Source organism: Rhipicephalus microplus, chromosome 1, assembly GCF_043290135.1.
Source record: "Rhipicephalus microplus isolate Deutch F79 chromosome 1, USDA_Rmic, whole genome shotgun sequence".
Classification (NCBI taxonomy): Eukaryota; Metazoa; Arthropoda; class Arachnida; order Ixodida; family Ixodidae; genus Rhipicephalus; species Rhipicephalus microplus.
In genome coordinates, this window is record NC_134700.1 from 99,624,820 (window position 1) to 99,652,504 (window position 27,685).

Consider the following 27,685-nt stretch of genomic DNA (forward strand, 5'->3'; position numbering starts at 1 on the left):
CCCTTCGGGGTGCAGGATAGCTAGTAACGAGGAAAACAACCAGGGAGACTCTTCGACAGGTGGTATGGACAGATACGATTCCAAAGTGGCACCAATATCTAAGATACGTAGAGTCCGGGGCATAAATAGACGTAGCCACGAGCGCCGAGCCAATTCAGACATAGGGTATATTAACATGCAGGGTGGTAGGAACAGGCTGAAGTGGGAAGAGATGGAAGAACAGCTAAGGGAAGAGAGGCCGATGGTATACGGTTTTGTAGAGACACATCTCAGGGACATGGAACAACCTCCGAACAATCCGGACTACGCGTGGGAGTATTGTAATAGAACAGAAGGCAGCAGAAAGGGGGGTGGCATTGGGGCATTCATTCATAAAAGTACAGACTGGCAAAGGGTCAAGCAGGAGTGCAAGGAACATTTATGGCTAAAAGGGAAAGTGGCAGGTCAAATGACACTCCTTGGTTTCGTGTACTTGTGGATGGGAGCAAAGGCCAGAGAGGAAAACCAGGCAATGGTAGAGTGTATATCAAAGGACATTCAGGAGTTAGGAAGAGAGTGCGAGATAATTATACTAGGAGACATGAATGCGCACATAGAAGATATAGATGGGTATACCGACCCGACAGGCAAAATGATCATGGATATGTGTGAAAGGCTTGATTTCATCATTTGCAACAGTACCGAGAAGTGTGAAGGGCAAATAACATGGGAGGTAGGAAGGCTTCAGTCGACGATAGATTATGCACTGATGTCACATAGGATGTATGATAAGCTCAGGGAAATGCACATAGATGAAGGTGGCTCCAGAAGTCTGGGTAGCGATCACAAACGTATCAAGCTAAGTTTTGGACGAGCAGTGAAAGTGGAAAGGAGACAAGATGAGCAACTACAGGAAAATTTTTATCCAGAAAGGCAAATTGAAATAGCCACTAAACAAATTGAGAAAGTAATCACGGAGGATAATAAGACAGTGTGGACATACACGAATCTAATTAGACTCTTTGAGATAGAGCTTGCTAAGACGCGTGACAAGTCACCCCGGAAAAGAAGACACAAAACCAAAAGTTGGTGGGATGAGGAAGTTAAGAGAGCCATAGCAAAACGTCAGGAAGCCTCTAGGGAACACAGACATGCTAAGCAGCGGGGTGAACCGACAGATGATGTGGAAAGAAAATGGGCAACCTTTCTAAGCTGTAGAAGGGATGCATCCCTTCTGATCAATGAAAAGATGAGAAGGAAGGGAGCTCAGTGGCTGGCAGAAGTACATAAAAAAGATAGAAAGGCAGCTGCGAAATTTCGGAACCATCTAAACTCCCTAAGAAATGAGACGAGCCTAGAGCAGAACTTTATAACTACAGCCCAAGGTGCTAGGCTAGAAGGGGACGAAGCTATTGAATATATAAGAACAAGGGTGACAGAAAAATTTCAACAAAGACGTACTTTATGCACCACAATAGACAAAGACGAATCAAGTGGTGTAATGGCTCCATTTTCACAACAAGAGTGGGAAAGGGCTGAGAAAAGGGTTCCTAGTAGTACATCAACAGGCCCAGATGGCATTCCAATTAGGCTGATAAAAACATTAGGTCCGAAGTCTAAGCAGGCTCTGAGAGAGGCAGTGAGTACAATAATAATCGATGGTGAAGTTCCCGATGGATGGAAACTTAGCAGGATGAGCATGATCTATAAAGGAAAGGGGGACAAAGCTGACATAAACAACTACCGTCCTATAACAGTGACATCAGTGGTCTACAGGCTGGCGATGCAGATTATAAAGGAAAGACTGCAGGCTTGGATAGAGGATGAGGGGGTGCTGGGGGAACTGCCGAATGGGTTTCGGAAACACAGGAGGTTGGAAGAATATCAAGGGAGCGTACGATAGCGTGGTTTAAGATGAATTGTGGGGAATACTGGACACACTAGGCGTGGAAGATGTAGTTACTAATCTTTTAAAGGATATCTATAAAGGTAAAAAGGTAGTTATAAAGTGGGAAAAACAGGTATCCAAGCCTGCAGAGGTAAAACAGGGGCTTAGGCAGGAGTGTCTCCTTTCACTCTTATTATTCATGATGTACCTACAAGGATTAGAGGCCAAATTAGAGGAAAGTGGACTGGGCTTCAACCTCTCTTTTGTCAAACAAGGAAAACTCATTGAACAGGCACTACCAGCATGGATGTACGCAGATGATATAGTGCTAATGGCCGACAACAGGGAAAATTTGCAGAGATTGGTGGACATCTGCGGTAATGAGGGAGATAGGTTAGATTTCAGTTCAGTAAGGAAAAATCAGCAGTCATGATTTTTAATGACAATGAAGGTAGTGAGCTTGGAATACAGGAGGTCACGCTAGAGATAACAGATAAATACAAATATTTGGGCGTATGGATAAGCAATGGGACCGAGTATCTGAGGGAACACGAAATATACGTGACGACTAAAGGTAACAGGAATGCAGCAGTCATGAAAAATAGGGCACTGTGGAATTACAATAGGTATGATGTTGTGAGAGGAATATGGAAAGGGGTCATGGTTCCTGGGCTGACGTTCAGCAATGCGGTCTTGTGCATGAGATCAGAAGTTCAAGCAAGATTAGAAATTAAGCAAGGTGGAATAGGTAGGCTTGCTTTAGGAGCTAACGGGAATACACCAAATCAGGGAGTACAAGGTGATATGGGATGGACATCATTTGAGGGCAGGGAAGCTAGCAGCAAGATAAAATTTGAGAAGCGATTGAGAGAAATGGGGGAAGAGCGTTGGGCTAGGAAGGTTTTCAGCTACTTGTACATGAAGAATGTCGATACAAAATGGAGGAAGCGAACCAGGAAGTTGACTGGTAAATACTTAGAAAACTGCAGGTGGCCAAACCAAAAGGAACTATTGGTTAAGAAAAAAGTGAAGGAAACGGAGACTGACATGTGGAGAATGGGCATGATTAAGAAGTCCGCACTAGAGATCTATCGAACTTTTAAGCAGGAAATTGCCAAGGAAAGGATCTATGATAATACTCGGGGTAGTTCTCTACTGTTTGAGGCCAGGACGGGAGTACTGCGAACCAAGACATATCGGGCCAAATACGAAGGGGTCGACACAGTATGCAGTACGTGTGGAGAGGAAGAAGAAACTGCCAAACACTTGATAATGTTCTGTAAAGGGCTTCACCCTATAGTTCAGGATGATGGCGCAGAGTTTTTCAAAGCACTGGGATTTAGGGACAGTGAGGGCAAAATGGACTTTAAGCGGGTAGACTTAACTAGAAGGAGGTTATCTGATTGGTGGCTAAAGTCAAGGCACGAGTGAAAATTAAACCCTTCACTGCGAAGTACGAATCCTCAACTTCATTATTTAAAGGAAAAAAAAAGATAAATATAATGGTTAGTTCACTAAGTATCACGGCTAGGTGGCGTTAGCCGCCGCCCGATCTAAAGGGTACGGCCACATCCATCCATCCATCCATCCATCCATCCATCCATCCATCCATCGTGATCACTACTATCATCATCATCATGGTATAACGCCAGTGGCGACAAGCCTTGGTAGCGGCGAGCGAGAAATAAGCTGGTCTCTTCTACGCGTGGCGGTTGCCGCGAACGGTTGTCTCTAGCGTAGGTCCCCGGTACGTGGCACCGTGGGTTGAGCGTCGGGGGCCGTCATAGTAAGTCAAGCGTTGGCGACGCCGCCTTGGGTGCGTTATTATGTTTGTCATGTTCGGAGTGTGTGGTAATATTGTGTAGGGATGTCCTAGTGTGTTAAATACAATTGATGTATGCTAATTCGGCTGACGATATTGTCGTTCAATAGTAGTTGAATAAATATATGAGTTTGGATTGTTCCGACTGTGTCTACTGTGTCCGTTCAGTCTAAGAGCGTGGCGCTAGCCATTTTGAGACCCCACACTGGCTGCCCAACGTGGGGATCTTGGAGCATCGGACGACAGTTTTCACGGTTAAGTACAAGCTTTTCTTAGACCGGGGTAGAGTAGGCCTAGGGGGACTTTTTGCTATATATAGCGTCGGCGGTGTGCCCTGTTGGGAAGTGAGGGGATTGGTTTTGTGACGCGTTTAAACTTGTTGGCATGTTGAGTTGCTTTTTTTTCTCTCCGAAGGGCGGCATTGAACCTATGACGGCGCGCTGAGGTCGCGCCGCGCAGCTACGTAATTAACGCACTCGGCCCCGGTTGCCGCTTTTTTTTCCTCTGCTCGCAAGTGTTTTTTTTTTGTCGGTTTGCAAGAACGTTGTTGAGGGGAGACGAGAGCCGTGTGGTCTGCATCCTGGGGTGAGCAAAGCTTAGAACGCGTGGACTGTCGGTCAGACCCGAAGCGAATGAGTGCAGAAGCCTCGTGGTTGGTCCGATTTTCTGTAAACAGCTTCTATCTCTTTTTGGCTCAAGGAGCCGGGCGTCGTTGCTGTCTGGTATTGCGGCTCGACGCCGGGGCGTCGCGACACCATCCGGGATGGTGGATGCCGATCGCTCGGTAAACTTCTGTGTGCGGTGAGCGATACGGCCACCTTACAGAGTGGATGTCTCCTTGCGGCTGCCTCTTCTGCACCTAGGCTGGATGGATGCCGGTCGTCGCCAAGCGACTCCTTAGGCCTAAGGCTCTGCGCAGCCGCCTGTCACATGTGGCACAACTAGGTGGATCGTGGCGTTGAGGTGTTGCAATCTGCTCCCCTCACTTTTTTTTATCTTGCGATGCACGAGTTACGAAAAGTGTTTTTTTTATTTTGATGACAGTCTCGGCCGCCACCGATGTATTAGTTAGCAGTGCTGACCATCGTACCACGTGGGCGAAAAGCCCGAAGCTCCCTTCCCTAGGCGCTGCTCCATTATTTCTGCCGAGTGTTTTAGAATGTACGTAGTGGGAGTTATGCTACCCACGGCTGGCTGTCTTCTGCACATCGTCAGCGCCACTGGCCAGGAATGCGGTCGTGAGGTCGGGCGATGGAGATGCCAGGGACCTGCGCAACTGCCTGCAGTCCGGCGCTCTCGTGAGTGCTGGTGGCAACCGGAAGACGTGTCGGCGCTAGTGACGGTTCGTCGCGCCGACGGCAACGTTGCTGTTGCGGGACCGGTACTGAGGTGAAGTCTTGCCAGACAGTGCAGCAGTGTCGACCGGTGGCGGTGTTGTCGTGCATGGACATTATGTAGGGAAATGGATTGTCATAGTTTGTTAGAGCTTGTGTAGCGGATTTTTTTTCTTTTCGGAATATGGTTTGAAATAAGGTTGGGGGGATGTGGAGGTGTTGACACCCCCTGTAAAGTTTTTTGCGCTGCGTGGTGCACATGTCTCGCCCAAAAGCCGCATTTCGGGTTACAAATATAGGGCGGTAACTGGCGTTGTGTTCGCGAGTGGTGATCACCACTATCATCGTCATCATGGTGTAGCGCCAGCGGCGACAAGCCTTGGTAGCGGCGAGCGAGAAATAAGCTGGTCTCTTCTGCGCGTGGTGGTTGCCGCGAACGGTTGTCTATAGCGTGGGTCCCCGGTGCGTGGCACCGCGGGGTGCGCGTCGGGGGCCCTCGTGGTAAGTCAAGCGTTGGCGACGCCGCCCTGGGTGTGTTATTGTGTTTGTGATGTTTGGAGTGTATGGTAATATTGCGTAAGGATGTCCTGGCGTGTTAATTACAACTGATGTATAATAATTCGGCTGACCATATCATCGTTCAAAAATAGTTAAATAAATATATGTATTTTTGTTTGTTCTGACCATGTATACTGTGTCCGTTCACTCCAAGAGCGTGGCACTCATTTCGAGACCCTACAACCTCCACTGCCATTGACACAATGGGACACGAGGACACAATTGAACCGATAATCTAATGTCAGTAGCAGGGGTGTAGCCAAGGAAGGGGGAGTTGGGTAGAGGGGGGGGTTTAAACCTTCCTGAAAATTTTTAAAATTTGCTTGGGTACACGCGCGAGCATACAAACGCACGGACAACCAGAAAAATTTCTGGCAATACCATTGGAAAGCGGTGTTTAACACCAGCGCAAAAACGGAAACAAATGAACTGTACAGAAGCATGCATTTTAATGGCTCATGAAAGATAATCACGCTTTCACAATTGTGATACCCCGACGACAACAAAACGTTTCTTGATATTCACAAAGTTCTATTGGGTGTCAACTGACGTTTAAAAAGAAGCTCTGAAGTCAGCATACAATGCGTTTTCGATGAATATGTTGGTAGAACATCTGCAGAGACCTGAAGGATGACACATAAGCTCTGTAAAAAACAATATGGCGAAATGTACAATAAACATTGAATATTTTTTTAATGATTGCGAATGTTTGAATGAAGCCTACTATTTTATTCCCTTAATATAAGTATTGTGAAACCTTCGCAACTTTTGGTCAAGCTCGGTCATTTTTTGTACTGTTGGCTAACGTTGTACTGCTGTTTTCGTGGCAACACAGTTAATTAAGGCATATCTGCTTCTGCGTCTCTCGGGTGGATGCTTGGCAAACGCTGACAGCCTCATCTGGTGAAATTCGCGGAAAGGTTTAAACACTTTCACATTCATTACTTCGACAAATGTTACTTTTTATGCAGGAGTATCACCATTTTACGTGCAGCACGAGGTTTCAGATTTTCACACAAGCGTTCAGAACGTTGCGAGAGTGTTCAGCTTCAGCTTTGGTGATGATTGAATGGCCGCGCTATCCCAGTGCGACGAGCGTAGCGGGTATGGTGCCTCCCAGTTCGGCGAGCTTCTCGGAGAAGAGGGTCCGCACGCTCTCTTCCACGGCGCGCCGGATTTCCTCCTCGAAGACCGTGGTGAGCACGACGGAGAGCGTGTTGGCCACGCCGCCCAAGGCCCCGAGGCCGTCGATCGCCACGCGTACCCCTTGCAGCTTCTGCACCGAGAACTTTCTCAGCTCGGGCTTGGCGTTGGGTGCCCTGCGAACAAGTCGCGCGTTTTCGAACGAACACACACAATACACAAGGTATACAGACGCCGCTACGTTACTGCAATTTGCCCACAAATGTAAGTGACATCAAAAACTAAAGCAAAAGTTTGTGAACTTAAGTGGAGCAACTTACGTATTTGTGTTTTATTTTTTTTGTTTCGAAAGCCTGCCTTTAGGCCTAGTACAAATTTGCTTTATGCATGCAGTTAGTTCAACACTGAGTGACCGAATTAAGGTTAATGATGCCAGTGATGAAGATCGGGTGGTCGGCCTAGCCTCAGACCTGTAGTACGGAGGGGGCGAAGACGGCTTAAATCAAGGCCTATCCACAGCAATTGTGTCGCAGTCATATCGCGGATTGGTGCGTAACAAAATAGCCACGATGCATAATATATGGGTAACGGTAATGTTGGGCACAGTGTTGTCACAGATGGGGTAAGCCCCGACATGAAGCCTTCAAGGCCTTGAGCGCCTTGTGCAGCCACTGAAGCTTTTACCACGAAAAATTATCCTAAAGGTCATCCAGACATTGAGAAAATATTGAGTGAGTTCAGTTTTGGGGTTCTGACTTTCAATGGGTCAAGTATGGGTGTTCCCTGAACGTTTACAGTAGTCGAACTTTTTCTTGGATGAAGGTCCATATCGATTCCGTATGAGGCCGTCGATGAAGTCACCGTAAATCCCGAGCAAGCGGAAGCCATGCACAGGGAGGCAACTGATGGACGCACGTCGGAAACTATGAAAAAAAAAAGAGAGGATGCTTCTGCAATCTGCGGATTTGCCTATACAAAATTATTCGCAGCAGTGGAACTACGACACGTCGTGATATTTCATGTTCACAACACACCATGCACTCCAGCTGTGGATGCTCCGGGGGGGGGGGGGGGGGTATGACAGCATACCATAGTGTCAGTGGTGTGTGATTCGTCCTGAATGATCTACATGTAAGAAGGTATCCTAATGATCGGGCCAGTACTAATTCTGTTGGCCTTTACCGTGTGACCGGTAATGTTCCACTACAAGTTCCTGGTTGCCTTAAACAATTAATAGGAAGTGCGCTAAAGACGCGAACGCTCGGAACTGAGGGCAGAGCTCAGTTAATGAAAGTACACTCTCTAGAAACCTTACTAAATATTTCGTTGGTAAACGCGCACATTCACTTGTTTCGAGCGCATTTTACTGCCTTCGCGACATCCCTTGCCAGCAGCCACTAAAACTTCCCAATTTTTACCGTCACTAACCAGGGAGGCTTTCTTGGTATCGTTAAGCTAAATAACTACTAAGCTATCTATGTTAATAGATGCTTCGCTAATGACATAGTATATATGGCATGTGACAGCGTTATGCAATATTTAGGCAAACTCTGTTTTTTTAATTACGGTGGAATATTCGTATTACGTGATGGAACACACATTCAAATAGTAGGGCATAAGGTAATGGGTAGAATGCATAGATTATTCTATTAAATTCAGTGGCATTTAACTGGCACATGGTGCGCTATCCAAAAGTAGAAGCGCGATTGAATAGCCTTCGAAGTGCAGTTAAGGCAGTTATCAGGGAAGTAGAAGTCTTAGTCTCCCTATTGGGTCTGTACGTGGGTGTGTATTCCAGTTTGCGGTTCGTCCATGCCTCTAGGCACGTTGCTGTGATGTGTGCTTATACCATTACTTACCATGACAATAACTTGATGTAATTAGTTATTAATAATTAGCGTAAATTAACAACATGGTGTCATGTCATGTGGTTTCTACCTATATGTGATTTTGTAACACGATCGGCTTGATATGACAATGCACACATACACGAAAACAAGAAAGGCAAGACGTCTATTTGGTTAATTGTAGTTCACGGGTTCACGGTTGTAGCACGGCTACTACGCTGCTACATTGTGGTCGCTAACAACTCTTTACCGAACTAACCCTTCGAGTTTGTACCATTCGCTTACTAACCAGGTAGAGCATTTCACTAACCTGCGTTTTACTGTGTTGACTTACTAAGAGGTTAGCTTTTTTGTTGACAAGTAAACGTAAAGCCTTCTTCGACGCCATGATACACGACAGTCTGCTTAGGATCACTTCAGTAGCGGCGCGCGAACAAGCGTCTAATTTGTATAAAACGGGTTCCGAGGGCATTTGCTTTAATAGCTGAGTGTATAAGCTTCGCAATACTCTGAGATCATGCGCACAGAATTCAGTGGGTATGTGCCAAGCAGCTGCCAGCATACTGTTGCCATGCATAGCATAGTATATAGCAAGTGGGTGGGAAAGGAAGTGAGAGTGAGAGGGAAGGAGGGTAGAAGGGTAGAAGGTAAAGCTTAGTATAGTTTAGCAAGGGGAAGGGAAATAGAAATGGGAGGAAAACTAATGGTAGGGAGAAGGAGGCGGAAAGGGGAAGGAAAGGGTAAAGCATATAGCATAATCATGAGTAATGTAGCATAGCAAAGAGGCGGGAAAGGGAAGCAAGGGTGAGAAGGAGGGGAAAGGACAAAGCATAGCGTAGTCTTGTAGAGTGTAGTATATAGCAAGAGGTTGGAAAAGAAATAGAGAGTGGGGAGGAGGGGAAGGCCGCAAGGTCTGCTGTTTCCTCAGCCTCCACACCACCAGTGCATAGCTGCCTGAATTTATTGTTGAAAAAAAAAAGAAAAAACCAGGCAGTTTTTAGCTTCAAATAAATGCTTCATTCCGAGATTATTTGATTCCACTCTATAGCTCCGCCATAACGTATTCGTAATAAGTACTTTTTTTTAGGGTTCCCTAACTTGCTGTTCAGTTGCATGAAATTGAAAGCGTATGCAAGCAAATAATCGCCCCGGTCAGCCAAAACGCGCTCAGAAATGTTCACTCACTGCACGGCTTCGACGATGATCTGCATGTTGTTGACGTCGCAATCGATGGTGACGTCCTGGCTGAACGCCATGAGCCTCACTTCTCCCCGGTAGGTGGCTCGCACAGGCCCGGCGCCGAGGTTCACGAGCATTTCGACGCCGCCCATTCCCACTTTCACGTGACAGTCGCCGGTCCTGCGAGACACCATCACGACAGTTGGGAATGGGAAGATCAGAGTGTGCCAGAAGATAGCAAAGTTTTCGCTGGTCACGAAGCTACCGGGCAAGTTCATCGTTAAAGAATGAGCGTGATCAGCCGCTTCGTTTCCCACTTTACTCGCTACATATTTGGTAGAAATGGATAGAAGATTTACGAGATTAAATTTCCAGATGAGAGAGCAAACTTTAATGCACACGAACACCAAATAAAATATAGTAGCACGACAACGCTTCATGCCAATTTTATCTTTTGTGCTACAGCCTGGTCTACACAACCTGGTGATTGCGTAGCCAGCTGACCGACCACGCATCCTTAGGCCAAAAAGGGAAACCACTCAAGCGCTAATATAAACACATTGCATGGACATTTAAGTAAGCGCAATGACGAAAACAGCAAGACGCACAATAAATGCAAACAGTTCCAATGAGACAAAAAAATCACAACGGACTGCATGATGATGAGTGGGGCTAAGCATCCGTCAGTTCGTCCATGCCTCCATCCGTCCGTGTGTCCGTCTGTGCGACCGTCCGTGCGTGTAGACACCAGAAAGGGTTGCCACGTTAAACTCGCTGGGCGTAACCTCCTTGGTTTTAGCAAGGTTTAGCGAGGGTTGGGCCGCACTGCCATGAACTAGTGGTGGTGAAAGGTGGGAAGTAGACACGAAGCGCAGGCCGTAAGAGAGTGTGTGCGTGCCGCTTCTCTAGTCCGGCCGTGTCACCTCTCGTTTAGCCCTTGGATTGTCCACTGGATGGTGGTTTTTCTATATGATGAATATAAAATAGAATAGAATACAATGGTATAGAATGGTCGTTTATTTCATGAGCAATACAGATCACGAGCAGTGAGAAAAAAAGCTGCTTTTAGGCACCTTGACAAAGCTCTCACCCCGGTGTATCTTGGGAGTCGGTCAGCATTTGGCCACATACAATATTAATACATCAATACAATATATACAAGTCATTAAAATAACACGTTGGCACGCTATTATCATTGAGAAAAGTAGTACAAAAGGAAAACGATACAGTGAATAAAGAGTACATGATGCCGCATAAATCCTTATACAGTTACGAATTGCGAAACCTCTAACTTTCATCATCATCATCATCAGCCTGCCTACGTTCACTGCAGGACAAAGGCCTCTCCAGTGTTCCGCCAGTCAACTCGGTCCTGTTCTTGCTGCTGCCAATTTATACCCGCAAACTTCTTAATCTCATCTGCCCACCTAACCTTCTGTCTCCCCCTAACCCGCTTGCCTTCTCTAGGAATCCAGTTAGTTACCCTTAATGACCAGCGGTTATCCTGTCTACGCGCTACATGCCCGGCCCATGTCCATTTTCTCTTCTTGATTTCAACTATGATATGATTAACCCTGGTTTGTTCCCTAATCCACTCTGCTCTCTTCTTGTCTTTTAAGATACACCTACCATTTTCCTTTCCAAAACCTTTCAGTTTATTTCAGAATAAAAGAAATAAAGAACAGTCACGAAAATCGGGATAAAAATGAAATAAAGCATATGATTATTGTTATATGTAATATTGATTAAGCTGGTCGAATGTGAAGTACTCGATATGTATGTTCTGTGCATAAAATTATTTGGCATTCTAGGAATGAGACAACACAGCCTATCTTCACCATAGTTCGTTCTGCTGAGAGACACATCCCAATATTCAAGATGCCTAGTGGTATAGCTACGCGAGTTTACTTTTAATTTAGCCATGGTGCGTAGACTATGTGTGTCTTTCTCAGTTTCGTTCCGCAGTGCCAAACTTAGTTTAAAATTGTAGAGGTTGTCTAAACTAATTAAGCTGTACTTCTTAAGTAATGGTTCAGCTGAATGATCAGCTGAACCATCACAATTATCCTTAATATTTTGTTCTGGATTTTTTAATGTTTCAAATGTTTGTGGAAATGGTTGTTCCCCAAACAAGAAAACTGTGTTAGATGTAAGAAGTAAATACAGAGTTGTAGATTAGAAGTCTTATCTTTATTGGAAATGAGCCACGATGACGGTAGATAAGTCCTAACACATGAGCCGCTTTGTTAGCTACATGCTCAGTATGCGAGTGCTATGACATATGTTGATTCTACACCAAGAGTTTTAAATTTGTTAACTTCAATGGGGCTTCCGTTTAGCAGGAGTGAATTGCACCGGGTACATATTCTTGGATTTTGCCCGAAATACAACAGCTTGCATTTTGGAAACATTCATAACTAGACCATTACACGACGCCCATTCCGCCAGCCTAAGCAAAACCTAATTAGCGCGTTGGAATAAGCGGTCACTCTCATCGTCGGCCAAAAAAAAAAAAAAACGTCGTGTCGTCGGCATAGATAACACATTTAACATTGGGGTCCACATTAACGTGCGGATGGACGGATGCATGGATGTACGGACGCGTGGACGGTCGTCTGTGCGTCCGTCGACCCTTCCGTCCATGCATATGTCTGTCTGTCCATCCATCCGTCCATCTAGTAAGCACTGCAAGTACCGCCATCTCGCATCTTTTCATAATATATTCATGACATAGAAGTACCGCCATCTAGTGGACATTCCAAGGACTGAACGAGAGGTGGCATGGCCGGACTATAGGAGCGGCACGCCAGCACTCGACCTGCGCTTCATGTCTAGTTCTCACCTTTCACCACCGCTAGTTCAAGGCACTGCGGCCGAACACTCGCTAAACCTTGCTAAAACCAAGGAGATTACGCCCAACGAGTTAATTGTGGCAACACTTTCTGGTTTGATAGTGCTTGAAGCGTGTGCTTCTGTTATTAGTTATTAAGTCACTGATGCTCGTCTCTGTTGGTTAGTTCATCAGAAACAACTATGTTTTTATTTATAACTAATGTGCGCGGGTTTCCTCCTCGATTCAAAAGGGTGCGCGCATGCCGCTCCTCTATATATAGTCCGGCCACGGAGGTGGCTACCTACTACTACGGCGACTACTACTACTACTACTACTACTACTACTACTACTACTACTACTACTACATGTATCGCGGACGCACGGCACACGGCTTAGGGAGCTTCGCCCCTAAAAAGCGTATAATAAAAAGAACGCAGCAGTATGACAACTATTCTCAGCTCGCGTTTGCAGGCAATATCCTGTTTTACTTACTGTTAATCATATTTGAATTATTTGTTCACTTGCCTCCATTGTTCATCTATTCTCTCCTGCCAAGGCAGTCATCGTGCCGCAGCAGTGGCCCCAGGGAGGCAGTTGCCAGCCCTGTCCTTCCCTCTCTCTCTCTGCTATTATGTGTACACGTGAAATCAGTGTTGTTCTGCGCAGGGAATTTTCGCCTGTCATCTTGAACCAAAGTGAAAAAAAAAAGAAGGAATCGTTGTGATATTGCAGGGAATTTCAATAATGGTTAAATTCTTCTGTGATGATCAACAATTAGTGGTCACAGTGCACCTTCATTTGTTGTAATCGGTTCTGGAGCATGCACAACGCAAGCATAACCCTTCGGATTTGTGTCGGATATTTACGAGGAGCTATTTCTAGTTCACTATTGGTGTTAAACTTGAAGACCACAATGTTCAGTGTACTAACAGAATGCGAATTATTAAAGTCACACTTTTGTTGTGCGGCACTGGAGGGGCTAGTCATGATTTCAAAAGTCACCAGTACGTGAGGCACGTGTAATTATATAAAGTACGTGTAGATGGATTGGCGCGGAAATTAGAACTGTTGTGCAGGGAAATATGGTGGGAATTTATTTATTATTTGCAGCAAAAAATCCCCGAAATAGGTAATTATAATGTCTCTGAATGGGAATTATTCGGCGTAGTAAGGAACATCACTGTTTGAATAATAATAATAATAATAATAATAATAATAATAATAATAATAATAATAATAATAATAATAATAATAATAATAATAATAATAATAATAATAATAATAATAATAATAATAATAATATAATAATAATAATAATAATAATAATAATAATAATAATAATGTAGAGAGGAAGAAGATTATGTGCCGCAGTGGGTCACGCCTTTAGCGAGAGGAGCCAAGCGCGAGTGTTTGCCCTGAGTGCTGTGATTCTTGGGTCCTTTTTTTGCCGCCCGCTTTCCGCATCAATAGACCTGCTGTGCAAGTACTACTTGCGCCAATTAACCCCGTTTCAGAGTGGTGGAGGTGCTGGGTAACTCAACCTGGAACTCCGCAACAGGAAACTACCTGCCATTCCAGAAATCGCTGAAGAAAACACCCAGCAAGGTACGACCCAGCCTCCGATGGTCATCGTGCCCACTGCGCTACGCGTGCGCGATCCACCTTTTTTCGACGGTACCGATGAGCAAGACGTAGAAGACTGGCTGTCAACATTTGAAAAGGTAGGCGCAAGCAACAAGTGGGACGACACATCGAAGCTGCAATATGTACCCTTCTACCTGAAAGAGGTAGCGATTCTCTGTTTTAACAACCACCACTCGGAATCCGCCACTTGGGCAGCTTTTAAGCTACGCATTACCGATGTATTCGGTCGCTCCGAGGTACGCAAGCTCCATGCCGAACAGCGTCTACGGGTACGCGCACAGCTTCAGGGGGAAGGCTTCACAAGCTACATCGAGGATGTGCTCAACTTGTGCAAGTGCCTTGACCCTTCAATGATCGAAGCAGACAAGATCAAACACATCTTGAAGGGGATAGACGACGACACCTTTCGGATGCCGCTGGCCAAGGGCTCCCGTACCGTATCCGAACTCGCCACTCTTTGCCAAAGCTTCGAGGAATCGCGCAAACAACGGGCCATGACACGGCGGCCAGCGGCTACCGACGAAACTCTCACGGCATTGACCCTAGGTGGAGACCACAACACAATCATGTCGGAAATCAAACGATATGTGCGCGAGGAGGTGGCCCGACAACTTTCGTGTCTGTCGTATCAACCGGCAACGGATCCCTCTTCTGAGCGTCTCGTGCCCGCCATCAGACAGGTAATACAGGCGCAGGTCTCTGAGGCACTTCCGTCCGTCTCTCAGACAACACTTGTCACCGCGCCATTGACTTACGCTGCTGTTGCTGCTACTCCACGACGACCTCCACTTCGGCCGACTACCCAGCCTCTACGAGTACCAACACCGCCATTTCAAGCAACACAACAGCGCTATAATGGAAACCCTTGGCGCGCAGTTAACAATCGTCCAATCTGTTACGCATGCGGATATCCAGGTCACGTGGCGCGCTTCTGTCGCCGGCGCTTCGCAACGGGCCCGACTGCAGCTCCGAGGTACCGTGACGACTCTTTCCCGGCCCTGTACAACGCGCAACGAGAAATGCCCTGTCAATGCGACCGACAATCAAGCTCCCTCTGGATCAACGGAACCAGCTAATAACCCTTCTGCATGAATTCCGTGATTCATTTGACCTTCCTCAAAAGGCACTGAGTCAAACTAACACCGTCGCTCACACAATCTAAACTGGAACGCACCCTCCTTTGCGGCAACGCCCCTACCGCGTATCACCTAAGGAACGAAGTGTAATTGCAGATCACGTGGACGATATGCTTCGGCGTGGTGTCATCAAGCCATCTTCTAGCCCCTGGTCTTCACCTGTTGTGCTAGTGAAGAAAAAAGACGGTTCGATTAGATTTTGTGTCGGCTACCGCCGACTGAACAAAATTACACAGAAAGATGTGTACCCTCTTCCCCGCATCGACGACGCTATCGATTGCCTACAAGGTGCCGAATTATTTTCTTCGCTGGACTTACGTTCAGGTTACTGGTAGGTTCCGATGGCAGAGTGTGACCGTCCCAAAACAGCGTTCGTTACGCCGTATGGCCTCTACGAATTCACGGTTATGCCATTTGGTCTGTGCAATGCACCTTCAACGTTTGAACGAATGATGGACAGCATTTTACGCGGCCTTAAATGGAAGATATGCTTATGTTAGCTTGATGATGTTATCGTATTTTCTCCTGATTTCCCTACCCACGTCGACCGTCTGCGCACAATTCTTCAGTACCTTACTAAGCCAAACCTCCAGCTTAACCTAAAGAAGTGCCGCTTCGGGGCTCGCCAACTTACTATACTTGGTCACGTTGTGTCAAAGGATGGAATTTTGCCCCGACCCGGACAAACTTTGAGCCGTAGCCAACTTTCCGAAGCCGACTTCACTCAAAAAACTTAGGAGCTTCATCGGCTTGTGCTCGTATTTCCGCCGTTTCGTCCACAACTTTGCATCAATAATAGCCCCACTTGATTGACTAATGATTGACACCATTGTTTTTTTTACACGCAGTAAATAAAAGTAAGAACAAAAGAGGGACCCAGAGCATACGTGACATACAAGTAGACCATGTGATTTTACAGCTCAGAGAGTAATTTCTTCGATTGCTTTTTTTGAACTTGCTGAGAAAAAAACTCTTCAGGTAGTTTATTGAAAACTTTTGGAATATATATACCTCTATACGCTTCTCCATATCTATCTGGTAAAATAGCGAGGTACTACAAAAAACTTTTTTTCTTTCAGGGGTCGACGCGTAACATGGGCTCGGTAGCTGCGCGAACGCTCAGCCTAATCCGTTTGCCTTCATCATTCAGGTAATCACCATGCCTTCAAAGCTGTTCCTGCTGTTTCTCATGCCTGGCTTCATCGGACCGCCAACAATTCCCGCCCCCTTTCACAGCGGCACTTCAAACTTGAATTCCGCTACTATCGCACCGGATCCAGCTATAGCGCCGCCACTGCAAACTTTGAGCCTCGACCACACGTGGACTACCTTATCAAGACAGACATCATCTGCAGCCACGACTACAACACAACTGCCCTGTCCGCGCCGCATTGTGGGCTCGGTAGCTGCGCGAACGTGCAGCCTAATCCTTTGCCTTCATCATGCAGGTCAGTAACAGAAGTGCTTTTCTTGCGAAGAAAACGAGTAATTATTTTTTAGTTCAGCTGCCGAGCCCACAGTGCTGTGTTGTGATTACTGTTGAGTGTGCGCAGGTCATACGCTCTTTTTTGCTTTTGGTGGGGGATGTCGAAACTAACCCTGGGCCTCCCACTGGTGAAGACTTGCTTACTTAATTGCAGAAGCTATCCAATGGACAGAATAAGTTTATTTCCGACATGCAGGAAATTAAAAACCAACTAAAAACGACGGACGTAACGATAAGATTTGTGCAAACGCATCACTGCCCTTTCATCCATCCGCACACAGCTGGTTGACCTAAAGACACTCCCAAACGAAATGACTCACAAGATCTGTAATCTCGAATCCTGTGTATATGACAGTGAGAACCGTTCGAGACGTAACAATCTTATATTTTATGGCATTCCGGATACTACTAAAACTGAAACGTATTCGGACTCTGAAGAAATAATCGTCCGTCACTGCTGTGACACACTCCAACTAACAATTCCTCCCTCAGAAATTGAGCGTGCGCACCGCCTCGGGTACTTCTAAGAAAACCGCATTCGACCTATAATTGTAAAGTTTCAATCATCCAAGACAAAAGAACTTTTCCTTTCCAACGGCGGCAAATTCAAGGACTTCTCCCCTGCCGTACGTCATGCGCGCAAACAACTAATTGCTTTTGCAAGAACTAAGTCAACAGCTTTCACTGTGCTCTTCAAAACCCTCTTTCTCGGAACTAAACACTACGTCTTTGACGAGACATCGCAGTCTGTGAAAGAATTAAAATAGCAATCATCACTTCCTCGACCAAAGCCAACCTCACCCCAAATTGTCCCCAAATCAGCTTTTTCGTTTTTCGTGATCTTCACTAACATTAGAAGTATCATTTCGAAGCACGAACATATTTAGAATCTGGCTTTGTCATCCAACAGCGACTTTCTTCTATTAACCGAAACATGGTTAAATGACAGCGTCTCTGATCAAGAGGTCTTGGCCGATTTGCCTAATTTTCAGCTGTTTCGAAAGGATCGAAAAGATAAGAACGGAGGAGGAGTTCTTATTGCCATAAACCAAAAAAAAAATAACCTGCTCGTTAGTTAACCTGTCATCTGACCTTGAAATAATTTGAATTCTTTGTTCTGCTAAGCCCCAGTCAGTATTACTTGGCGTCTGCTGCAGGCCCCAGAATAGCTGTCCTGACGTTTCTTATAACCTTACCGACGTCTTAAACAAAGTTACAAAAAAGTATCCCAACGCCCCGTAGTTTTGTTCGGTGATTTTTATTTTTCGGGTATTAACTGGCTTAACCAAACCATGCCGTCACAGGCACAAGGCGAAGCCGGGGCTTTCCTGGACGTTTGTTTAAGTTTTAATCTTTTACAGATGGTAACTGCACCAACAAGCGTAACACAAGAGTATGAAAATATTTTGGACCTAATACTAACCAGTCACCCAGATGACATTGTCTCGATTACTTATCTCCCCGAAATAAGTTACCATAAGGTTATCCATACCGACTTTGCATTTAAACCGTTAATTCGTCAAAACACCCAGAAAACCGTTTGGTGGTACGACAAGGGGAATTATGAAGCAATAAATTTGGTGTTTAACGCATTCTTATCCAGTTTAGAAACTACTTTCTTTTCCCGGTCCGTCGAAGAAAACTGGACACTGTTTAAGGACAAGGTCAATGAATTGACTGACAGGTTTATTCCGAAATCCCGCTTCCGCGCAAACTGCCAAAAGCCATGGTTCTCTAAAACTCTGAAAAGATTAGAAAACAAGAAGAAACGCCTGTTTAGATTAGCAAAAAAAAAAAAAAAAACTGGAAGACTCGCAAAAGTGGCAGAAATACTACGCAGCTGAAAAAGCTTATTTATGCGCAGTTCAAGACGCAAAGAATTATTTTTTCTACGTTGACCAACCAAGCATGCTGACTAACAACCAAGAAAAAATTTTTGGCAGGTTTTGAACCCCCCGCATACTGCCCCAATTACTCTTACCAGTGAATCGGGTCACGTATTCACCGATGATCAATGCGCTAACATCTTCAACACCGCTTTCTCATCCGTGTTTACCAAAGAAAGTAACGTGTCATTTACAATACCACCCACTATTATTGAATGTGCTATGCCACCGGTATCGTTCACTGCTAATGGAATTATGCGCTTAATCGACAAATTAAAGCTTTACTCCTCTTATAGTATTGACGAAATCAACTCCAAATTTCTTAAGAATACAAAATATATTTGTGCATCTTTTCTACGCTTGCTCCTCTCACAGTCACTTTTAACGGAACGCCTACCCTGCAGATGTCTGGAAGAACGGGAAAGTCGTTCAATTTTCAAATCTGGTAACAAAAACTCGCCATTAAATTATCATCCCATATCTTTAACCAGCGTTCCCTGTAAAATCATGGAACATGTCATCTACACGCATATCATAGACTTTCTTGATTCAAACAGCTTTTTCCATGCAGCACAACATGGGTTCCGCCGAGGTTTCTCTTGTGAAACGCAACAGGCCTTATTTGTTCATGATTTGCATACTAACCTGCACTGTAACTTACAAACTGATGCCGTATTCTTAGATTTTTCCAAAGCGTTCGACAAAGTATCCCATTCTCGACTGTTACTAAAGCTTTCCAAGTTAAATCTTCACCCGAACATACTAAATTGGATCTGAGAATTCCTTACAAACCGCTCCCAGTTTGTTAATATCAACAACCGTACCTATAATCCTCTTTCAGTAACGTCCGGAGTACCCCAGGGTTCGGTTCTTGGTCCCCCTTTATTCCTTATATACATAAATGACTTGCCTTCAATAAAACCCGCCTGTTTGCTGATGACTGCGTTATAAATGACACTGTTACTGACACTTCAAAACTGTCATCCTTACAAGCCAACCTAAACTGCCTCCAGGAATGGTGTGAGCGCTGGCTCATGCAACTTGACTCGAGTAAATGTAAAGTCGTTTCATTGCATCGCCGTCGCATGCCGCTTGTGTATCCGTACACAGTTAATGCCATCCATCTAGAAAATGTTCCGTCATACAAGTATTAGGGCGTCACTCTTTGTAGCGATCTTTCATGGAACATACACGTCACTAATATAATTTCATCTGCAAATAAAACACTGGGTTTCCTTAAACGCCATTTATGACTCGCTCCACAGCACGTAAAGTTACAAGCATACAAATCCATTGTTCGACCTAAACTAGAATACGCATCACCAATTTGGGACCCTCGACAATCTTATCTTACACATGCCATTGAATCGCTTCAAAACCGGGCCGCTAGATTTATTCACTGCTCATACTCTTTGACTGTCAGCGTATCTGGATTGAAAGCAGAACCTGGTTTACCAGATCTAGAACTTCGCCGTCGTATTGCCAGCCTGTCATTGTTCCACAAACTTTTTCATAGTCCCTTGCACGCCCCACCTTATATCGTTCCCGCAACACGCATATCTCACCGCACGAGCCATTTGCTTCAAGATGCTCGGCCACGTTCCCGGACTTCTACTTTTTAAGCCTCGTTTTTTCAACGTACCGCACCAGACTGGAACGGCCTTCCCAGTGAAATCGCGACCATTCCCTGCCCATCATAGTTCATAGAAAATATCAATGAACACTCTCTATGTTAAATCTTTGGCTTCTATGTTTTGTCTCTATAATTACCCACCCCTTACGTAATACCCCCTCGAGGGTCTTTAAGAAAATAAAATGAAAATGAAAATGGAAAATATCGCACTTTTAGGTCGTACTAGCAGTTGTATCTCAGCACAACTGTTTAAGTAAACAAACGCCGGAATATATGAAAACCAAAATTAGGAAAAATAGTACTGGCATCTACATTACTACCGTAAGCAACGCTAACAATTCTTAGAATATTTCGAAGCAAACTGTCTCAAATAATAATAATAATAATAATAATAATAATAATAATAATAATAATAATGGCTGTTCAGAACCGCGAAAACTTACGTCCGATGCTGCAAGAGCCCCACGTTGGGCAGCCAGTGTGGGATCTCGAACTGGTGAGAACGCCACGCTCTTGGAGTGAACGGACGCAGTTTCCACGGTCGGAACGAACCAAACAACACACATTCATTTAACTGCTTTTAGAACTACGATATCGCCAGCCGAATTAATATACATCAATTATGATCAACACGCTAGAACAACTTTAAACAATATTACACAGCACTCAACAACATGACAAACACAAGGCGGTGTCGTCAACGCTCGACTCACCACGAGGGCCCGCGAACGACGACCCGCGGTGGCATCCTCCCGGGCCCACCGCGAAAGACGACCGTTAGCTCCAACCGCCACACGTCAACGATAACCGCGGAGAACGCCTATACCACTTAAGAGAACGGAAACTGTACCATTGAACTGTTGTATCAGAAAATCACCAAAAGCATCTGCAATCGTAAGTGGCGTAAGATAAGTATTACTGTTATGGGATATATTTGATAAATTATCTGCTGCTTGTTTTCTATTCAAACAAATTCGGCAGGTCCCACGTACCTGGGAATCGATGTTATGCGAAGCATGCGGAGGGAAGGTGACCGTGTTGCAATTTTTTATTGAGCGACACACCATGACATGACGCTAAATATATGTACAAATGTTGCACGCACAGATATATGTTGAAGAGTTGCAGATGTTTATATAACCAGTTGTTTGCATTTGCGCAACGATGCCAACTGGAACATACATATTAGCAACACCAGAAGCTGATATGAAGCGCTGATGCTGGCGAGGATGTGGACCCTGATACTGCTACATGAATCAACTTCAGCGTATGGCAACTAACCACAATTGACGTTAACGCCATGTGATGACTCTATCAAAGGAGTAAAAATGTATTTGTAATGTTTATAAAATTGGGTAGGCAGCACTGCAACCACCATTGACGTTTCACGAAGATTAGCGTCTATTTGAAAAGTAGTTCCGAGACGTGGCGTAGCTGTGTGGTAAAATGCTTCACTGCCACGCAGAATGCTTGGGTTTGATTCCAGCTTGGACCCTGACATTTATTCTTTGCATTCGTCGGGTCGACGCTACCGATGTCGGATATTTCTTGACGCTCGCACGTTAAAATTGCCCACCTGTGTTCTCGTCGTTCCTGAGTAGACACTAAGTGTCAATCACCTGTGGCTCATACCCGCGTACCATCGGCACATACCCGCCCATGGGTATGCGCCACTGTCTAGCGGGAAGTGTTTGATGACGTACGTGACGGGATTGTGACATTAATGTCTTCACCAGCGCGTCATACTGGTCCAACCATCTTACCCTCCCATGCTAATTTGGTTCACGCCAAGTTAAGGGGGTGACCACAAGAGCACCCAAACGTAAGCGGTTAGATAGATAGATAGATAGATAGATAGATAGATAGATAGATAGATAGATAGATAGATAGATAGATAGATAGATAGATAGATACTCTCAAAGTCACCAAAGTTTTCTGAAAAATTATTTGCATTTATTATAATAATACCCTACCTGTGCATGGTAGACAAGCCGGTGAGGCGTCCAGAGTAAAGCCCTGCCTCTGCCTGCACCTTGACGATGAACTTGGTCTCAAAGCGCCGCGTCGTGTTGGGCACCGTGAGTGGGTCGATTGCACCTGACTGGCTCACGGTCTTGAGCACTTGATCGAACAAGTAGTTGACCACTGCGGTGTAAAGGCCCGGCGCAGGGGTCGCCTCGGTTACTCCTTCCAAGGATGGGTAGAGGCTGCCTGAGATGCCAACCAAGTATCAGCCACTATAACGACGAAGTGCCAGACGTGTTTAAAAACACAATGGGGAATAAGTGGCAATGGCATGCCGGTTTACCACTATAAAAAAAGCAATTTACCAAAAGAGGACGCCTGAAAGTAGATAAACGCAAAAATGCCATACACTCTTACAAAAAAGTTTGTAATCTGATAGTAAACGCGTGTGTTCACTTGTTTCCGGAGTATTTCACTACCTTCGTGGCATGCCTTTACTAGCCAGCAGTTAGTACAGCTTGTAACTTGAGCCGTTACTAACCAGGGAAGTTTGCTTGGCGTTCTTAACCAAGTAACTACTAAGCCACCTATGTTGCCAGATCTTCCGTAGATGCCATAGTACATTTTGCCGTAATGGTGACATCGTAAGCAAAATTTAGGCAAGCTTCAATTTTATCGACTACCTTGAAATAGAAGTTTCGTGCTATTTAATGGCACAAAGATAAGCAAATAGAAGGGAATATGATGATGTGTGGAAAACAACAATTATCTTCTAAAATCTGTGCCTGCTAAATAGTGCACGGTGTGCAATCCCAAAGTAGGGGCATTATAGCCTTCAAGCTGCTACTACCGTAATAATGAATATGTGGGTTTCAACGTCCCAAAGCCATCCCAGGATTATGATAGACGCCTTAGTGGAGGGAACAGGAAATTTTGATCACCTTGGGTTCTTTAACGTGCACCCAAATCTGAGTACACGAACCTACAGAATTTTCGCCATCGAAAATGCAGCCGCCGCAGACGGGATTAAATCCCGCGACCTGCGAGTCAACAGCCCTGCTGCTCCAGTAGAAGTATGCTATGTTGAAGTCTTGAAGATTTGCGTTTGCGTGTGTGTTTTCGCTTTTGATTCGTTAACTAAGATCATATGCTCATATGATCATGAGCATCATCGTATGTATGACCATATGTGAATATATTATGTGATCTCTATAAGGAAGTCTGTAATGCACATTTACCGCAGTATAGTTACATGAAGTAGTCAGCAGCCATTAATTAATGCACGAGGACGATGTCAGCTCGTTTTTTTATCCTATACTTTGTATTAGAATCTTGTTCACATGACCTCCCTGCCTTTCTTTCTCGTTTTTTGTACACATGACGACCAACGCACACGCACATATAACAAAGTAGGCGTAAATCTCTATTTGTGGGGTTACTAACAATTCAGTAATGGACTAACTACTCGAGTCAGCCCTATTCACTCAGGCTAGGGCTTTATGAAACAAGTGGATAGTTAGTATTTATAGTTAGGTGAAAACGCCAACGTTTAAAGATTGCATGACAAATCTAATGAAAAAGATATCCAAAGTCATTTTAAATATAGTGAAGTTTTCAGAAGTTTATTCAGAAAGAACAATACGTCATCACTTTTTTGCTAGCTTGTTCTAAACAATCATCCGTATCACGCAACTGATATAACTTTGGTAACATGGTCAGACAGACAGACGTAGCAAAGGAACGTGGTCCTTTCATTACGACGTGAGAGCGGCCCGCTACATGCTCGACCGCGTTGCAAGGAACCTAAATAATGTTTTTCCACCCATACATTCATTAGATAGACCCATTGATCCATCCATTCCACGAAGCGGCGAACACGGGGAGGGACGGTATTTCAATGGCTTCCTGGACACTAGCAATATTGCTGCACATCTACAGCTTTCGCAGTAGGACCTAATTAATTGATATGTAGGGTTTAACGTTCCAAACGCAGTAGGTCCTGACCTCAACAAAATTCGTGCCAACCTAGAATTTCTGGTTACGAGGGCTTTTTTAGACGTTGACCGTTTTGTCGGGTTATGGCCTTATTTGCGCCTTCTGTCCAACACTTTGTGGCTGATTGGTATGATACTGAAATTTCTGCTTGAGTTCCGTGTCACAACTCTCTCGCATGACTGACGATCAGTGTCTCGATATTTACCTCTGATACGTCATCGACTGTCAAAGATTGTCTTCAGTAAAGTGAAAAGTTGGGCGAGTTGGTGCTGGTTCATGATGATAAGGGGCGCGAAAAAACGACAAACAACAGAGAAGCGCGTCGTCTGTGTACTTCTTCTCTGTTGTTTGTCGTTTTTTCGCGCCCCGTATCATCATGAAAGATTGTCTTGAATCGCAGCATTATCATCACTTCTCATACCTAGTTGCCGTCTGGAATTGTACTTTGTAGCACCATTAATCTTCTCGCCAAACCGAAGATCCTTTACTGTGACTTTTTAGACGGGCCTCATGACGCTTCTTCTGAAGGAATAGAGCAGACAGCTGCTTCTTAAGGCAGTGTTACACTTATACCCAGCGTACGCTTCGTCGAGATTTGTAAAGTGTGGATTTTGCGGAGAGGTGCTCGCTTTTCATAAAGGCCCACATCACATGATTCACCGAGTGACTTCAACAAGTAACTTCGTAAGAAGCGATACATTGAGTCTTCAACCGGGAAGAGTGCCGAGGATGATTTCAATGGCCGTCGCGAGACGCATTCGTACTGATAGGGTGAACACTGGCGACGACAATTTTTTCAGCCGTTGAGGCAAGTGACAAAAGGCAAAGTGCCCGTTAAAATAGTTTGGGCTTGCCTACAGACCATGTGATCTAGCTTCGAGCTGTATATGAGAGCACAGCTGTGTGAGTGCTATAGCCCAACTAGCCCATATAGAGCATTTTATACAATTGAACTTTAGAAAAACCAACGGAACCCGTTTTTGAGCAATACCGTCGAAGACGTGTCCGAGAAGGAGTCTCCTCCTCGGACACAGCACTTCATAACTACAGGAGAGACTGCTATCGGCAATGCTTGCCTTAGAGTCGATGCGTTCTCTTGCACGAAATGGATTTGCCGTTAAAGGATATTGGGCAGGCGCTCATAAATTTTCACGTGAGGGCAACTGGTTCCATCTGAAAGGCTGAGGCCTTGTCTCTGAAGATAGGCACGCGTCCGCATACCTGCATATCGTAATATGGCGGGTGCTTGGAGCAAGTTATTCTTGGAGTGCAGTTACTAATGCCGCCTGCACAAATTGAGACTAATGCCCAACTGGAGCAGAGATGCCCAAGCCAGCCCTTGCTGAAAACTCGAGAGTGTCCTTTATGATTTCGCCTAAGACGACTGGAAGGCATCTTAGGCGATCTAATGTAGATGGAATGTTATTACGACGCACCATTCCAAAACATTTCTGCATCTAACATGGTGTTTTGCACTGCCCCCAAGAACGGAGACATTGCAAGTTTTCTGCACTTTACATGGTCTTGCATTGCCTCCATGATAGGCATACCTTTGAAGAAGCAACGATACCATGTGATTACGACATCATGATATGCGGCGTCATGACCATGTCACATTGTTTGACGATATGTGACGCCGTGATAACGTAATATATGGTGCCGTCATCGAGGGATGCTTTTTGCGTCCCTGGGGTTGATGCCATCGCCGAGACACGTCGACGTTCAATTTTTTTCGCGCTATATGAGGCATGTATTAAGGTTTTCGCCATCATACACCTGAAGTCAAAATGCCACCTTGCAGAAACTCTACGGCTGGCGTTTAGCAAGCGGTATATTGCTTGGAGGTCGAGGAACACCGGGAACATAATATATTGTCTGCCAGCGTTGCAGCAGGGAAGCCCTGTGTCCTGCAGTTGGCGATCTTAGAGCATTTCGAGGTCAGGGCTCCGTGCACAGATTAAGCGTTCCAATGCCTCTGAGTCACCGCAATTTCTGCAAACTGGCGAGAGGGTTCAGCCACTGGCACATAACTTGGCAGCCATCCAGACACAGCCAGTTCAAAGATGAAGTGCTGGTTAGCGGTAACACAGATACCGCTCTTATTACACCCAGTTAAAATGTCCTAAATTACAGCATGTAGTACTGACCATAATTTGCGTGATCACAACGCTTAACTTGTCTTCGGGCCATGCAATGTCCTAGAATTTCCATTGTTCCATTTCGAGTTAGAATATTACACAAAATATGAACGTTTTGGCACATATGATATTAAACAAGCGAGCACAGATTTACTTACTTTGAGCGGTGGCAGCGACGAAGACGCAGCAAAGACTGATGACCGAGAGACTCCACATGTTCCTTCACTGCGATAAGCAATCAATATTACAATAAAAAGGCTTAAAACGGCTACACTCAGTAGAATTTCTTCTGATTCAAAATACGCATTTCTCGGGGAAAAACACGCACAATACAAATTTGACATTTCGGCCGATACACACGATGTGTCGTGCTATGACTAACAGGACCCCAGGAACACATCGCAGCAAAAAAGGGAAGCCAGAATTGTTGTGTCAATACCACTTTAAGCCGAAAAATATGACCAATCATTATTTTTTCATCAAACCAGTATTGCGAAACGCGAGCATCACACCGCGAAATACTTCATTGAAGCAGCACATTGCTGTCAACGAACAGTGACAATAGTACACTCCACAGCTGGCATTTACTTTTGCTCGCATCACATCCCTGTGGAGCGGTGAAGCTTGCTAAAACAAGTCCATAATTATAGAGCGCAAACAAAATCTGCGCTGCGCACGCTGTACTTCACCTTGCTTATTTACTTCCATGGCTTTCATGGCCACTCAATTCAATGTATTGGTCATTTACGTTATTTTTATGTGCTGCTAAATGAGCGATTTGCTTTATTAAGCTTTATCCCAGTGCAGGTGTGTTGGTGTTGTGCTGCGAAGCATCTACAGCGTACTGCTAATTTCCTCTTTGCTTAAAGGCACAGCGACATAAAATTTCAAGCTTGAGGTGTGACCTTCGATAGTTGAGTGTGGCTCGGTGCAAGCCGCACCACAATGTCTCGGATTCTTCACCCTTGTTCTGGTAAGATTACGTGGCGGTGGCATTTCCATGTTGATGACATGCTTGAGGTACTCACAAGACTCAAGGATTGAAATGGGGCAACTTACGACTAAGTAACGCACATACTTTAGTTTCTACCACCAATAGTTTGGTTTATTCCAACGTCGTTTCAACACGAACATGTAGATTGGAGCCAACGTTGTCTTTAGAGATTGGAGTGCTCGTGAGACGGCGTGGTTAGGTTGAGCAGTAAATAGAGCCTACGAG

The 27,685-nt window shown here is 45.0% G+C and overlaps 1 protein-coding gene across 3 annotated transcripts in view; it reads right to left on the reverse strand.

Annotated features, from left to right (window-relative positions):
* Window positions 1–6,008: 6,008 nt before the first annotated feature.
* Window positions 6,009–27,685, reverse strand: part of LOC119178437 (mite allergen Der p 7) — a 45,768-nt gene continuing 24,091 nt past the window's right edge. For all 3 annotated transcript variants that reach the window (XM_075886325.1, XM_037429640.2, XM_075886338.1), the window contains 4 exons: window positions 26,625–26,691; window positions 22,342–22,579; window positions 9,757–9,930; window positions 6,009–6,900 (listed from right to left, as the gene is read on the reverse strand). In XM_075886325.1, coding sequence (XP_075742440.1) covers window positions 6,660–6,900; window positions 9,757–9,930; window positions 22,342–22,579; window positions 26,625–26,682 — 711 coding nt within the window. In that variant the 5' untranslated portion in view covers window positions 26,683–26,691 and the 3' untranslated portion in view covers window positions 6,009–6,659. The remainder of the gene's footprint in view (window positions 6,901–9,756; window positions 9,931–22,341; window positions 22,580–26,624; window positions 26,692–27,685) is intronic.